At 35.4% G+C, this 16,878-nt stretch overlaps 1 protein-coding gene across 4 annotated transcripts in view; it reads left to right on the plus strand.

Annotated features, from left to right (window-relative positions):
* Nucleotides 1–16,878, plus strand: part of LOC143249875 (neurotrimin-like) — a 202,779-nt gene that overhangs the window by 164,610 nt on the left and 21,291 nt on the right. For all 4 annotated transcript variants that reach the window (XM_076500460.1, XM_076500462.1, XM_076500461.1 and 1 more), the window contains 3 exons: nucleotides 2,433–2,640; nucleotides 10,917–11,072; nucleotides 12,633–12,761. In XM_076500460.1, the coding sequence (XP_076356575.1) occupies nucleotides 2,433–2,640; nucleotides 10,917–11,072; nucleotides 12,633–12,761 (493 nt within the window). The remainder of the gene's footprint in view (nucleotides 1–2,432; nucleotides 2,641–10,916; nucleotides 11,073–12,632; nucleotides 12,762–16,878) is intronic.

Consider the following 16,878-nt stretch of genomic DNA (forward strand, 5'->3'; position numbering starts at 1 on the left):
ATGTGCAAAATCCCTATAAAAGTGACGGGTTCTCGGTTTCCATAGCTCAGTGTTAAGCCACCGACACGCAATACAGTTACGCCAAGACTGACTGAAGCACAAGTTAACCACGCCATTGGTCGCTTGGAAGCAGGCGATTCTCGATCAGATGTTGCCAGAGCTGTGAATGTCCACACAAGCACCATCACAACGCTATGAAATCGTCATCAACAACATGGATCAACTCGTGACCGTCCACGATCTGGCAGATCTCGTGTGACCACGCCCGCACAAGATCGCTACATCCGGTTACGTCACCTTCGGGATAGGACCACCACTGCGACGTCTACTGCCTCAACTATACTAGGGCTGCGTAGGATTTCCGATCAGACCGTACGCAACCGTCTACGAGATGCAGGAATCCGACCTCGACGTCCAGTCAGAGGCGTCATCCTCACTCAGCAATATCGTCAAGTACGGCTGCAGTGGACTCGGGCACATCGGGTATGGCCTCATCGACGATGGAGGCATGTTTGGTTCAGCGATGAATCACGTTTTATGCTTCGTAGGCAGGATGGAAGGAACCGTGTTTACCGTCCCCGAGGTGAACGTTTTGTAGCAAACTGTGTGCAGGATGTTGACAGATTTGGTGGTGGCAGCGTCATGATGTGGGCTGCCATCGCCTACAATGCCAGAACAGACCTTTTGCACATTCGAGGGAATCTTACGGCTCAACGATACGTCGACGAAATTCTGAGGCCCCATGTGCAACCCATAATGGTGAACGTCAACGACGTTTTTCAACATGACAACGCCCGTCCTCACACAAACCGACTCACCACTGTCTTCTTGAGACACCACAACATCAACGTTCTTCCCTGGCCCTTCATATCACCAGATTAAAATCCCATCGAACATCTTTGGGACGAGTTGGACCGACGTCTGCGACGGCGACAACCTCAACCGCAGACTCTACCTCAGCTTTGCAGGCTGAGTGGACAGCCATTCCACAGGATGTGATTCGTCATCTCATCGCTTCCATGGGCAGGAGATGCCAAGCAGTTATTGATGCTCACGGGGGGCATACTCGTTATTGACGTTAAACTTCAACAAGTGAGCGTGGACTTCGCCTTTGCAGACTTTGGATGTTCAGCAGTGAATGTACAAAGTTTCACACATGTCATACAGAACTACCCGGAATAAACTTGTTAACAATTTGTCTCATATTTTGTCTTTTGCGTTTCTTTTTTTTAAGAGTATATTTATAGAAAGGTCAAAACGATTTTTTTATAAAATTGTTATCTTAATGTTTTACTTTTTTCTGTTTCTCTCAGTATATGGCTGGAACAGCGATAAGTCTACGAATTTACAACGCTAAAATCAAGAGTTCGATTACCCTCAGTGGACACAGCAAATAGCTCTATGGGGCTTTGCTGTATAAAAAAACACACACATCAACTGACAGTCAAATTTTATCGATTAACAATATTTATTCCTTAACATTTCAACCTCAAATGTTTTTTCGTTAATATAACTTTTCTAGACATTGTTGACTGAGGTATTGAAAATATGTGATTGTTATTAGTAGCCTGTGATCCAACTTTATTTGTATTAGAAGGACGTAAGGCTTTTTATCATCAAGCAGATAGTTTGTAAGTTAAAGGAATACAACCTTATTGATGTCACACTTATAAACGGATTTACTATGCTAAAATCCTATGTTCGAGTTCTCGCGGTGGACTCAGCAGATAGTCCAACATGACTTTGCTCTAAGACAAACAAACATTAGTGTCTTAAAGACTGTTAGTTAATGTATGACAAAATTCTGAATATGTAATGCTGAAATCACTTCAGATGTGAATTTTGAAATAAGACAACGCTTACATCGTAAGTCTGCAGCAAGCGATACGAAATACAATTAATGTTTTTTGTTTCTTTCAAGATATTTACAGCAGTTTTAAGAGCTGTGATAGCAACTTTATATTGATTTGCTTGTTTGGTTTGAATTTCGCGCAAATGCTACTCGAGGGCTATCTGTGCTAACTGTCTCTAATTTTAACAGTGTAAGACTAGAGGGAAAGCATCTAGTCATCAGCACCCACCGCTCACTCTTGGGCTACTCTTTTACCAATGAATAGTGGGATTAACCGTTACATTATAACGCCTCCACGGCTGGAAGGACGAGCATATTTGGTGTGACGGGGATTCGAACCCGCGACCCTCAGATTACGAGTCCAGTGCCTTAACCACCTTGCCATGCCGGACCCTTTATATTGAATGGTCCAACAAGGTTTTAAGAGAATCTTTATTTGTTTAACCGGTTAAAAGATATATCCATAAATAATGGGGGTTACTCTTCGTGAACTAAAATAATTAGTTATTTTAGTCTAGAATATGATATTTTTCATATTTCTTTATAGGCGTTGATTATTTTGTTCTCTGTTAACCAACAGGTGGCATGGATTCATACAGACAGATCTACCCTTCTAACCTTGGCGAATCGTGTAATAACCAGGAACTCTCGTTACCAGGTGTCTCACAATAGCCACCGCACGTGGTGGCTACGTATAAAAAATGTACAGATGAGAGACAAAGGACAGTACATGTGCCAAATCAACACGTCTCCTATGAAGAACCAAGTGGGCTACATTAAGGTTGTTGGTAAGCAGTACTTACTAATTTAATGTTAATTGTTAACGTGTTCTTAGTTTCACAACTCTATAGCACACATAAACATTTATATACATACGTATATATATATGTATGTTTAGTATGATAAAACTTATATAAATACATTACCGATGTTTTTTGAACAGAAGGACCCACACCCCCAGTGGTATAGCGGAATATCTGCAGACTCATACTGCTGGAAACCGGGTTTCGATATCATGAGCACAGATAGCCCATTGCTTAGTTTTAATCAATCACTAAATCATAGAACAGAGGAAATGCCATGTTTTCCATTTCTGTTTTTTTCTTCTCTGTCTAGCTTGTCAGTTAAACCTAACTGCAGATTGTCACTCTAGGCCTCTACGTGGTATAGCTTGTCAGTTAAACCTAACTGCAGGTTGTCACTATGGGCCTCTACGAGGTATAGCTTGTTAGTTAAACCTAACTGCAGATTGTCACTATGGGCCTCTTCGTGGTATAGCTTGTCAGTTAAACCTAACTGCAGATTGTCACTATGGGCCTCTACGTGGTATAGCTTGTCAGTTAAACCTAACTGCAGATTGTCACTATGGGCCTCTTCGTGGTATAGCTTGTCAGTTAAACCTAACTGCAGATTGTCACTATGGGCCTCTTCGTGGTATAGCTTGTCAGTTAAACCTAACTGCAGATTGTCACTATGGGCCTCTACGTGGTATAGCTTGTCAGTTAAACCTAACTGCAGATTGTCACTATGGGCCTCTACGTGGTATAGCTTGTCAGTTAAACCTAACTGCAGATTGTCACTATAGGCCTCTTCGTGGTATAGCTTGTCAGTTAAACCTAACTGCAGATTGTCACTATAGGCCTTTACGTGGTATAGCTTGTCAGTTAAACCTAACTGCAGATTGTCACTATGGGCCTCTACGTGGTATAGCTTGTCAGTTAAACCTAACTGCAGATTGTCACTATGGGCTTCTACGTGGTATAGCTTGTCAGTTAAACCTAACTGCAGATTGTCACTATGGGCCTCTACGTGGTATAGCTTGTCAGTTAAACCTAACTGCAGATTGTCACTATGGGCCTCTTCGTGGTATAGCTTGTCAGTTAAACCTAACTGCAGATTGTCACTATGGGCCTCTACGTGGTATAGCTTGTCAGTTCTGCCTGGCTGTATATTGTATACTACTGAACCTGCGTACATACTTCTCTTTTCGTAATAAAGATGAATTAGAATAAAACAAGTATTCTAATCAAAACTTTTCTAATGTTTCACCGCCTGTAGCATAGACAATGATCAAATGTTTACCTTTTAATGTTTAGCCTAACTCAGAAATTAATGATGGGGTGAAGTCATTGGTTAGACAACATATTGTGATTAAAGGGTAAATTCATGTGATGGTGGTTACTTATATCGATAAGAAATCTGAAATATTCATTGTTTAGAGAAATACCTGAGAAATAGGTAGAAAAGAACGAAATTTCAAAGTTCAAAATCCTTTACGAACTTTGAACTTTCAACATATAATTTAAATTTATTGTAATTCTTTTTTAAGTAAAATATTGGATTTTTATCAACATTTGTAAGTCCTACCGGCAGCTGATCGAAAATCTTATAAAGCTAGAATGTGTAATTGGATTTCCACAGATAGCACAGAACAAACAGTCTTTTGTATGTTTTAGAGATACAATGAAATAGATAAACTAATCCCAATATTTTTAAGCACGAAAAGAAAAAAAAACAACAGAAAAAGCAAAGTTTAAAGGAAGGTGAAGTTGGTTTTGTGTGCGTGTTCAGTGAATCGCGGGATAATACAAGTAACTTTTACCAACTCAGAACTTGTATTTCCAATACAACTTCTGTCTACAAGCTTTTATTCGGTAACTAAAGAGTCAAAAACTTATGCTGATATATAAGAAATACTTTCGAGAATATATTATTGGCAACAGAAGTTTGTTTTGCTTCACTTGATAGCCTAAAACGCATCAGGAATACATTTAATGGTCTGTTTACATAATCAACCTCTTGCTAGGCTTAGGTCAGAAAATATTATTTTATTTAATTTTCCAATCAAACAGGAGTGATCAAAATCAAGTAAAATATAGGTCAGAAGAAATACTGCTGATAAGTTAATGATGATATTTCTGTACAATATACCGACTTAAGAAATATGACACGAAAATGAACATCCAAGGAAATTAAACGTAAAAGAACCACATTAAGATTGCATCCCATCATTATAAGCTGGTTGTTTGGCCTACAGGCGATTAATTCAAAATAATAAGTAAAACACGACATCTATATTTCAAATTGCTCAAGATAAGCTCATCAAATGTACGACGAACCGTCCAGAAACGTTCTTTAATTAGCCGTACCAGAAACTATTTTCTTTCTATTTATCATTTAATAAAATTCTCTGATAACGTAGCATAAGTTTCCAATATTTACGTCCTGAAAAGAATGGCTTTACAATGGAATTACTTTTTAGCGACTAGAGGCAGGCTGTTGCAGTAATGACTTGGTTATTTAATAACAGGTCTAAACACAGATCACTTTGCATGTTCAATACTTACGTATGGGGATCGAGACATCTATGAACCGTAATATTTACAACAATATTATTTCTAAAAAATAATAACATTACTCCTCAGTTGTTTATCAATATGACATGTTAAAATTGAACAATGGTCATCTGTTTTGGTAAATCAGTGAACTGTAACCTTATATATGGTTGATTTGAGAGATGATTTGGTAGAATATTGACTATTCTCGTCTTAATAAAGTTCTTAACAACCAAAAAGTTAGTATCTTAACTAACTTAATTTTTATACACTTAACGTTCAAAACACTGTTAGAACATTCAACCAGTCTCATCTTAATAAAGAACATAAGGTTTAACTTCTTATTAATAAATCGTTTTACAACTAAAACACAGTTTAGATTTCAGTTAACTTTATCTTTTAATAAAGCGTTTTATAACTAAAACTCTTGAAACTGAGTTTGTCTAAAAAGTACGAAACGATAGTTCGTAGTAATTATCCACTTGATATTAACCTACGATCGAAGTATGCTATCTACTTAGTTAAAAAATTGAAATTAATCTAGTAAAAATATCGTTAATTAAATATACTTCCTACTTATAAAAATTAGAAAGTACCGGGTTTTATCAGTTGGTATCACAGTTTAAACAATATTGTGAGGTATACACTCAAAATATCATTCATGATTCAACCAGCTAATACTCTTACCAATGATAAATAACCTTGTAATTACTGTGCAATAAGACAATATATATATATATATATATATATATGTGATAAAGTAGATTTTTACAAAATTATTATTGTATAATTTACGATCGGTGAACGTGCTTCTTTACACTTTGCTAATAATGCTCGCATTCTCCGACCAGTAATAAGTTATTTTTCGATTCTTGGTTGTCAAAAAGAGTTTGTCATGTTTTAATGTTTTTTAAGTCCAGATTTTTCTTAAAAGTTTTGTGACTCTTGTTCTACAAGAAGATTTGAAAAAATATATATATTTAATAATTGCATTTGGAACCCACGTTATATTTATGTTGTAACAATACAGAGTTCCCGATGGTAGTTTTAATTAGCTTGAAGATCATAACCAGCAAGTATTCAACACATATCAAATCTATTATTCATAGAAGTTCATTTTATATTGTTAGGATACAGCCGCGAGGTATTAATATTTTGTGCATAGCGTTAGTCTAACATATTATATCATTGTTATAGACTCAGATCTAACATGTTATAACCTTGCATGGTACAAAATATTTAAGCTTATTTCTGGGCCTGAAAAGGACATTGTAATAATATTTATATGAGTGTCGTAAAACAAAAAACTTAATGGCACAAGTTTTCTTTCCTATTTAAATCCAGTTTAAGGTAATGTAATAACTTGGAATAATTTCATGCAAAAAAACAGATAAAATATTAACAATATTTAGGGAAGGCATAACGTCATTCAAAGCATATAACAAAACGTGACTATGATGTAAAAAGCTATTATTCAAGGATTTCTCTGAAATTACAGTTGACTTGAACGTGTATAAGAACACTGCTTGATAAAATATGAATATCTCATTGAACAGAGTCGTAACGTTAGGACTAAGAAATTCAATGATATTTTGAATGCAAGCTTTAGGAATTACCTTAAAGTTTCACATGTTTATTATTGTCTAATGTAAACAGCTTATTATCAAAGCAAATCTAGTTAAAGCTTGCGTTATAAACTGTATATTAAATGACAGACTCCACATTAGACACATTGTCCACCTCTTTCATGGCTTGATTTATGGATAAGCTGTTTGGAGGTTTGGTCAGTTGTTGCAATAACATTCTATGTATAAGAGGTTGTTGAAAAGTTTCTTTTGAAGTGCTTTACTAACTGATTTTAAACTGTAAATTGTTTCATGCCTAAACTAAACATGTTTAATATTTAGTCTGTCCACTCAGTCTGAAAACTATAAACGGACTCACAGCGCACCAAGCGGTAGGTCTGATACATAGCAGTTCGACTTCTTCCCTCTCCCAGCAAGTTTACAGACGTGAAACTCTAAAGTTAGAGGTTTGATTCTCTGCAGTACACCGAGTGCAGACAGTTCTTTGTGTAGTTCTTTACTCAGAAAACAGCAACAAAAATCTAATGTCATACAAATGACCTGTTCTGCTGCTGTAAAAGTGTGTTAAAACATATATACGAGGGCTGTTCAAAAAATACGCGGACTGACGTCATAAAAAAAAAGTACTTTATTTAGAAGTTACAGGTCTGGGACCCCTTCAAGGTACTCTCCTCCCCAACGCACACACTTATCCCAACGGTGTTTCCACTTGTTGAAACAGTCCTGGTACGCTTCCTTTGTAATGTCCTCCAGCTCCTTCGTCGCATTTGCCTTAATCTCGGGAATCGTCTCAAATCTTCTTCCTTTCAATGGTCTTTTGAGTTTGGGGAACATAAAATCATGGCAAGGAGCAAGGTCAGGTGAGTAGGGAGGGTGGGAAAGAACAGTGATCGAGTGTTTGACCAAAAACGCACGAGTTCTGAGGCACAAATTTCGCAGCAACGCGGTGCATCTTCAATTTTTCGGTCAAAATCTCGTAACAAGATCCAACTGATATCCCAAACTCTTCAGCAAGCTCCCTAACAGTCAGACGTCGATTTGCCCGCACCAGGGTGTTGATTTTGTCGACGTGTGGGTCGTCAGTTGATGTGGAAGGACGTCCAGGACGCTCATCATCTTCAATGGACTGTCGACCATCCTTAAAACGTTCATGCCACTTGAAACATGCCGTACGTTTCATAGCAACATCACCGTAAGCCGTGTTAAGCATAGCAAAAGTTTTAGTCGCAGATTTTCCAAGTTTAACACAAAATTTCACAGCAAGTCGTTGCTCCTTCAGGTCATTCATTCTGAAATCCGCCAAACGAAAAAATCGCACTTCACTTAAAACCGCGTAGCTAATACACAAATGAAGATATCTGCAATCGAGAAATGGCGTCGTAATCAGCTGATCTGTGCAAACCTAGCGACACCAAGCGGATTCCACTGGAACCAACTGGAGCCGCGCAATTCAAACAGTCCGCGTATTTTTTGAACAGACCTCGTACCTGATTCGACTTACAGAATCAATTACCGACAGCTTCAACAAAAAGAATGCACTGTAGCTTGCTTTCTCGACATTGAGAAAGCATTTGACACAGTGTGGCATAATGGCTTACGTCACAGATTACTTGAAATGGCATTACCCCAGGAAACTATTCGCTGGCTGTCCAACTTCCTGGATAACAGAATGTGTAAAGTAAATGTAAATGGGGCCCACTCAGGGTCCTTTTCACCCGAAGCAGGAGTCCCGCAGGGAGGGGTTGTTAGCCCTATATTATTTATCATGTACGTGAGTAATATGCCTCTGTCGGACCTAAATTTAGGTTATGCATCACAGTTCGCTGACGATGTAGCAGTCTGGAAAAGTGCCCCCACTCCGTCAATAGCAGCAACGAACCTACAACCAGTCCTAAATAACATCGAAGAATACTGCCAGAAATATAGAATCAAAATCAATATTCCTAAACCTAAGTCATATTATTCAGCAGACTGAATAAGCTGAAAAAAGATCCACCAAAACTCTATATGAATGGATCACTTTTACTGACTGCTACTTCTGCTAAATTTCTAGGTCTAACCTATGATTCAAAATTAACGTGGTTACCACATATTAAAAATGTACTGATACGAATCTGGAAAAGAGCAAACTATGCAAGAAGTCTTTCAGGTAAAATCCAAGGAACATCACCAGACAACATACTTAAAATCTACAAAACGTACATTAGACCAACAATAGAATATGCATCACCTGCCTGGATTAACATAGCACCCACACATGTACAGAAACTTCAACGTATACAAAATTCAGTACTAACTTCAGCATATAAAGTACCACGTAGCACCTCAACCACATTCATGCACAAGTATGCAAACATAGACACAATATCTGAAAGACTCTTGCATAATTCTCTAAAATATTTCAATAAAAATTGGCATAAAAATAACTTAATGTGTGATCTCGACAGATATCACGTACATGATGTAAATGGTCCTAAATACCTCTCCCCTTTTAACATATATTTAAGAAATGTAACACAAGCTGGCCACTATGCACTAGACACTTAGTCCTTGTTTCTTTTTATTATTATAATTATTATTTTCTTTTTTAATCATTATTATTTTGATTTTTTTTTTTCTTTCTCTTTTTGAATTATTATTCAAGTATTGAATAATAATAATTATTATTACTTTCTTTTTTTTGTGTGTGTGTGTGTTACTACAAGTAGTAGTAGCATTCTCTCAATCGATAAAAAGGAGAAAATACAAAAAAAAATATATATATATATGAAAATACAAAAAAAAAAAAAAAATTAAATGAAGAAAAAAACAAAAAAACTTCTTGTTCGTCCATGCATGGACTGAGCCCTGAAATGGGCCTGAGTATAATGTTATACTTTTACTCTGGCCAAAAGCTTAAAAAAAAACCTAAAGACAGACGCTATAATCGTTCGGGAGGGAGGAAGAGGTCAAATGTACCTGACCCTCCTGGGTATTTAACAACATCAATACCCAAATACCGACACAGTGAACTTGGAACAGACCTCGTATATATTTAATCTCAAAGTTATCGAAATATTTTAAAATTAAACCATTCGTAGTGTGGCGCAAACATTAATGTTAAAGCACTACTTGTAGTATGATGTAAATAGTAATTATAAAGCACTATTTATAGTCTGCTGTAAACAGTAATTTTGAAGATGAATTTTTTGTAGTCTACTGTAAACAGTAGTTTTTACCCTACCAACTGAGGGTTAAACTTGTAATAACAGTAAGTGCTCTTATGTAATACTTTGTAGAAATGAAACAAATACCATTGAAGGAAAAGCACAACAAGTTACGATAAATAATGTAACAAATAGTAAAGAAACATAATAAATAATGTAACAAGTAGTAAAGAAACATAATAAATAATGTAACAAGTAGTAAAGAAACATAATAAATAATGTAACACAATGTAACTCCGTACCTAACTATTAAAATAATAGGAAATCTAAGAGATTAAATAATGTTTGTCAAAATCTTAAGAATTATCATGCTTTGTTTGAAATAATAAAAAATACAAAATTAGAAAAAAGCACTGTAAAAATAGAAGCTAAATCAGTAAATAATGAACAAAGTTATTTTTACCTTCAGTTCTGTTAGCAAAGAAAATCAACAAATTGTAGCTCTTGCTACTTTGATATAGAAGAACATTTATTTATTATTATTTCTTTTATAATAAAAACAACGAACAGCACAGTTTCTAATGATAACATTCTAACTTTTGTTTGAAATATTTTGCTTATATAATTTTTTTGTTGACAAATCGTGCCATACGTCTTGTGGAAGGGAAGTGAAACATATCATGGATTCTAGTCTTTCCATGTCAAAATAAATTGATGGAGTTAGTTATTTCATTTTTCTATTGTATAACAGATAACGAGTAACGTACGTTTCAGTTTACGGATCTTGTATTCTAAAAGTTATAACTTTTTCATTTTTTACATTTCCAGAATGTCCACTGTTGAACTAAGTTCTGCAGCATGATAGAAGATAACCACTTTTAGAAATGTCAGCTAGTTGACCAGCGAAGTGATATCCATAAAATAATTAATGTTTTATTTCAATTTTCAATTTCGTGTTTAATAATAATAATTGCTGTCAAATATCTCTTGTTCTAAGTTCCCCCTAAAATTGACGAAACGCTTACAAGCAAAGACACTGAGGTGAGGGAAGGAGAACATGCTAGTCTGAAGTGCATAGCTTCGGGATCTCCTGAACCGGAAATTACGTGGCGACGAGAGGATGAGCAAGCGATTTCATTGGGTAATAAAAAAGGTAAGTAAAAATGAATGAATATTTAACTGCAGAAGTGTGTTGTGGTGGACAAAATGGTTGACAAATGTAAGAACATAACTCTATGCAGTTTATAGTAAAAGTATATTCTTAATATAAAACAACAGAAGACTATTTTATATACAACACTTTTTAAAGCCAAACAGTTAAACAAAAGAAGGTTCATTATATTAAAATAATCCAGTTCATAAACTTCTAGCGAAAAAAATTAATACAATAGTTTTTGGTTCACAATTCTATAAAATGAATATGTTAGGATGAGAAAATTCTACATGGGAGTTCAGTGAGGTCCCTTCCTTCAAAGTGGCGCAACGGGCTGATAACACCAGAAATCCGGTTCTGATACCCGTAGTGGGCAGTGCAGAGATAGCCCATTGTTTAGTTTTGTGCTTAAATTCAAACAAATTATCACAAACTTGGTAATATTTGTGTTTAACTTTCGAATATTTCTCTCCTAGTAGAAAGTTGTGAGGAGGCTAAGCTGCTACCCGCTAGTACAGCTGTATGTCTCCGGATTTACAACGTTAAAATCAGGGGTTCGATTCCCCTTCGTGGGCTCAGCTCGATGGGGCTTTGTTATAAGAAAAACACTACGTTAAGCTTTACGACTGTTAAACGTTCCTGCACTGTGGTATAATAATTCAGTTTAGTGGAATGTTTTATTACATTATTTTGTAAAGTACTTTTCTATAGAGTTTATTTGTGACGCTAAATTTACCATGTTCACTTTAAAGTATGAAGCAGTTACCTCATTATCTCTATAGTATGAACCAATTAGCATGTTCACTTTAAAGTATGAAGCAGTTACCACATTATCTCTATAGTATAAACCAATTACCATGTTCACTTTAAAGTATGAAGCAGTTACCACCTTATTCTTATAGTATGAACCAATTACAATGTTCACTTTAAAGTATGAAGCAGTTACCACATTATCTCTATAGTATAAACCAATTACCATGTTCACTTTAAAGTATGAAGCAGTTACCACCTTATTCTTATAGTATGAACCAATTACAATGTTCACCTTAAAGTATTAACCAGTTACCACATTATCTCTATAGTATGAACCAATTACCACGTTCACTTTAAAGTATGAAGCAGTTACCTCGTACGTTGTTTCTAGAATATGAAGGAGTTGTAATATTGTCCGTGTAATATGAAATATTTACCATGCTTTCTGTATAGCGTGAACCAGTTACTGCGTTTCTTTCCAGTAACAACGAATTACTGTATTTTCTCTACCATATGAACATCTTACTGTGTTTTTTCTATCTAATAAACAGATTCATGTGATTCCATTTGTAATATGAACTAGAAACTGGTTTCTATACATTATGAACCAGTTAATGTGTTTCTTTATGGTATGAACGAGTTACTGTGTTCTCTACAGTACAGACCAGTTACTGTGTTTTTTCACAGCATGAGCGAGTTACTTTGTTTTCTCTATAATATAAACCAGCTATTGTGTTTTTAATGCGATAAGAACCAGCGTTCACGTTTGTTCAATAGTACGAACAAGTTACTGTGTTTTCTCTACAGTACTCTCCACGAACGGAAGTTACCTCAACATTAACAAAGTGAGCCGACTACACATGGGTGCATATCTGTGTATTGCAGTAAACGGAATACCTCCAGCTGTCAGTAAAAGAATTTTCCTGGGAGTAAATTGTAAGAAACCGCCAATCATTCATTTTTCTTTACATATTAATTTATTCGCAGATTTGTAAGCCTCATTTTATCTATCGTCTGGAGTTTGGTTTCTTTTATTTCTCTTCATTCATCAAAGAAATGATCCATTTGTCTATCTGCCTAACTATTCTTATCCACTATGTGCCTAACTATTCTTATCCACTATCTGCCTAACTATTCTAATGCACTATCTGCCTAACCATTCTTATCCACTATCTGCCTAACTATTCTTATCCACTATCTGCCTAACTATTCTTATCCACTATGTGTCTAACTATTCTTATCCACTATATGTCTAACTATTCTTATCCACTATGTGCCTAACTATTCTTATCCACTATGTGCCTAACAATTCTCATCCACTATCTGCCTAACTATTCTAATCCAATATGTGCCTAACAATTCTCATCCACTATCTGCTTCAACTATTCTAATCAATATGTGCTTAACTATTCTTATCCACTATGTGTTTCAACTGTTCTATTCACTGTGTGCTTTAACTATTCTTATCACTATCTGCTTAACTGTTCTTGTCACTTCTGCTAACTGTTCTAATCCAATATGTGCTTCAACTGTTCTAATCCACTATCTTGCCTAACTATTCTAATCACTATCTGCCTAACTATTCTAATCCAATATGTGCTTAACTGTTCTGATCAATATGTGCCTCTCTATTCTAATCCACTATCTGCCTAACTGTTCTAATCCAATATGTGCTCAACTATTCTGATCCAATATGTGCCAACTATTTTATCCAATATGTGCTTCAACTGTTCTTATCCACTATGTGCCTAACTATTTTTTTATCCACTATCTGCGTAACTGTTCTTCATCCACTATGTGCCTAACTATTCTAATCCACTATGTGCCTAACTATTCGTATCCACTATCTGCCTAACTATTCTAACTCAATATGTGCCTAACTATTCTTATCCAATATGTGCCTAACTATTCTAATCCACTATGTGCCTAACTATTCTTATCCAATATGTGCCTAACTATTCTTATCCACTATGTGCCTAACTATTCTAATCCACTATGTGCCTAACTATTCTTATCCAATATGTGCCTAACTATTCTTATCCAATATGTGTCTAACTATTCTAATCCAATATGTGCCAAACTATTCTTATCCACTATGTGCCAAACTTTTCTTATCCACTTTGTGCCTAACTGTTCTTATCCACTATGTGCTTAATTATTGTAAACCAATATGTGCCTAACTATTCTTATCCACTATGTGCCTAACTATTCTAACCCACTATGTGCCTAACTATTCTTATCCACTATGTGCCTAACTATTCTTATCCACTATCTGCCTAACTATTCTTATCCACTATCTGCCTAACTATTCTAATCCAATATGTGCCTAACTATTCTAATCCAATATGTGCCTTACTATTCTAATCCACTATCTGCCTAACTATTCTAATCCAATATGTGTCTAACTATTCTTATCCAATATGTGCTCTAACTATTCTTATCCAATATGTGCTTAACTATTCTTATCCAATATGTGCCTAACTGTTCTTATCCACTATGTGCTTAACTATTCTTATCTACTATCTGCTTCAACTATTCTTATCACTATCTGCTTCAACTGTTCTAATCCAATATGTGCCTAACTATTCTAATCCAATATGTGCCTTACTATTCTAATCCACTATCTGCCTAACTATTCTAATCCAATATGTGTCTAACTATTCTTATCCAATATGTGCCTAACTATTCTTATCCAATATGTGCCTAACTATTCTTATCCAATATGTGCCTAACTATTCTTATCCACTATGTGCCTAACTATTTTTATCCACTATCTGCGTAACTATTCTTATCCACTATGTGCCTAACTATTCTAATCCACTATGTGCCTAATTATTCTAATCCAATATGTGCTTTACTATTCTAATCAGTATATGTGCTTCAACTATTCTAACTCATTATGTGCCTAACTATTCTTATCCAATATGTGCTTAACTATTTCTTATCCAATATGTGCCTAACTATTCTAATCACTATGTGCTTCAACTGTTCTTATCTCACTATGTGTTGGCTAACTATTCTTGTCATCACTATCTGCTTCAACTATTCTTATCTACTATCTGCTTTCAACTATTCTAATCCAATATGTGCCTAACTATTCTAATCCAATATGTGCCTTACTATTCTAATCCACTATCTGCCTAACTATTCTAATCCAATATGTGTTCTAACTATTCTATCTATGTGCTTTAACTTTTTCTTATCCAATATGTGCTTCAACTATTCTTATCCAATATGTGCTTAACTATTCTTATCCACTATGTGCCTAACTATTTTTATCCACTATCTGCGTAACTATTCTTATCCACTATGTGCCTAACTATTCTAATCCACTATGTGCCTAACTATTCTAATCCACTATGTGCCTAATTATTCTAATCCAATATGTGCCTAATTATTCTAATCCAATATGTGCCTAACTATTCTAACTCATTATGTGCCTAACTATTCTTATCCAATATGTGCCTAACTATTCTTATCCAATATGTGCCTAACTATTCTAATCCACTATGTGCCTAACTATTCTTATCCACTATCTGCCTAACTATTCTTATCCAATATGTGCCTAACTATTCTAATCCAATATGTGCCTAACTATTCTAATCCAATATGTGCCAAACTATTCTTATCCACTATGTGCCTAATTATTCTAAACCAATATGTGCCTAACTATTCTTATCCACTATGTGCCTAACTATTCTAATCCACTATGTGCCTAACTATTTTTATCCACTATCTGCCTAACTATTCTTATCCACTATGTGCCTAACTATTCTTATCCACTATGTGCCTAACTATTCTTTTCCACTTACTCATCTGACTTCCACTGTCACTGATTATTATATCTTCTATTTACTACACTTATCCTTTATCTATTTGCTAAACATTTAACTCTTTAAGTTGTTAACCCTTAATTATTTATCACTATTTAACTTTCTACTTCAAAGTTGAATTAGTACTAGTCTATAGTGGCATTGAATTATCTTTAATGTTTATTGGAAATAGCTTCTATGTGAGGAAAGAATTGCCCAAAGAATTCCTAACTTTGGCTCATTTACAAGTGTTTTTACATTTACAGGTGTTTTTGTATTTACAAGTGTTTTTATATTTACAAGTTTTTTATATTTACAAGTGTTTTTACATTGGAAATCAAATCAAATTTTTAAAATATGAATTTGTTGTTATACTTGCTGAGAAAAGGAAATTAGGCCAATGCTTTTTTCTCTCTACATGAATAGAGATATATCTGTCCAAACGTACACGTCTCTCTCCACATGAATAGAGATATTCTCTCTACATGAATAAAGATATATTCGTCCAAACTTACACGAACTATATTTATAAACAACTGAACGACAACTAATTTTCATAGCGTAAAATATTTATAATACTCAGATTTCTATACATTCGTTGAGATAGAAAACAAATGCATTAACGTAGTAACTCCCAAGGCTTTTAGAGGTAAGTCTATGGATTTACAACGTTAAAATCAAGGGTGCGATTCCTCTCAGTGGGCTCGACAGATAGCCCAATGTGGCTTTGCTACAGCCCCCCCCACTAGTACAGCGTTAAATCTACAGATTTACAACGCTAAAATCAGGGGTTTGATTCCCTTTGATGGGCTTAACAAATAGCCCGATGTGGCTTTGCTATAAGAAAAACACACAAACCCCCAAGGCTTTCACTCTCTGCACTGTCAGTAAACTAGTGTTCCTACTTATCTACGGATAAATTACTTGTATAATATAAATAATAATCCCATAATGTCCTGTACATACAATAGTATTTCATTAAATCTACATACTTAACACAAGAGTCGCTTCTGTTATTTTGTGTTATCTTAGGCCCGGCACGGCCAAGCGTGTTAAGGCGTGCGACTCGTAATCTGAGGGTCGCGGTTCGCATCCCCGTCGCGCCAAACATGCTCGCCCTCCCAGCCGTGGGAGCGTTATAATGTGACGGTCAATCCCACTATTCGTTGGTAAAAGAGTAGCCCAAGAGTTGACGGTGGGTGGTGATGACTAGCTGCCTTCCCTCTAGTCTTACACTGCTA

This window comes from Tachypleus tridentatus, chromosome 4 (assembly GCF_004210375.1).
Source record: "Tachypleus tridentatus isolate NWPU-2018 chromosome 4, ASM421037v1, whole genome shotgun sequence".
Taxonomy (NCBI): Eukaryota; Metazoa; Arthropoda; class Merostomata; order Xiphosura; family Limulidae; genus Tachypleus; species Tachypleus tridentatus.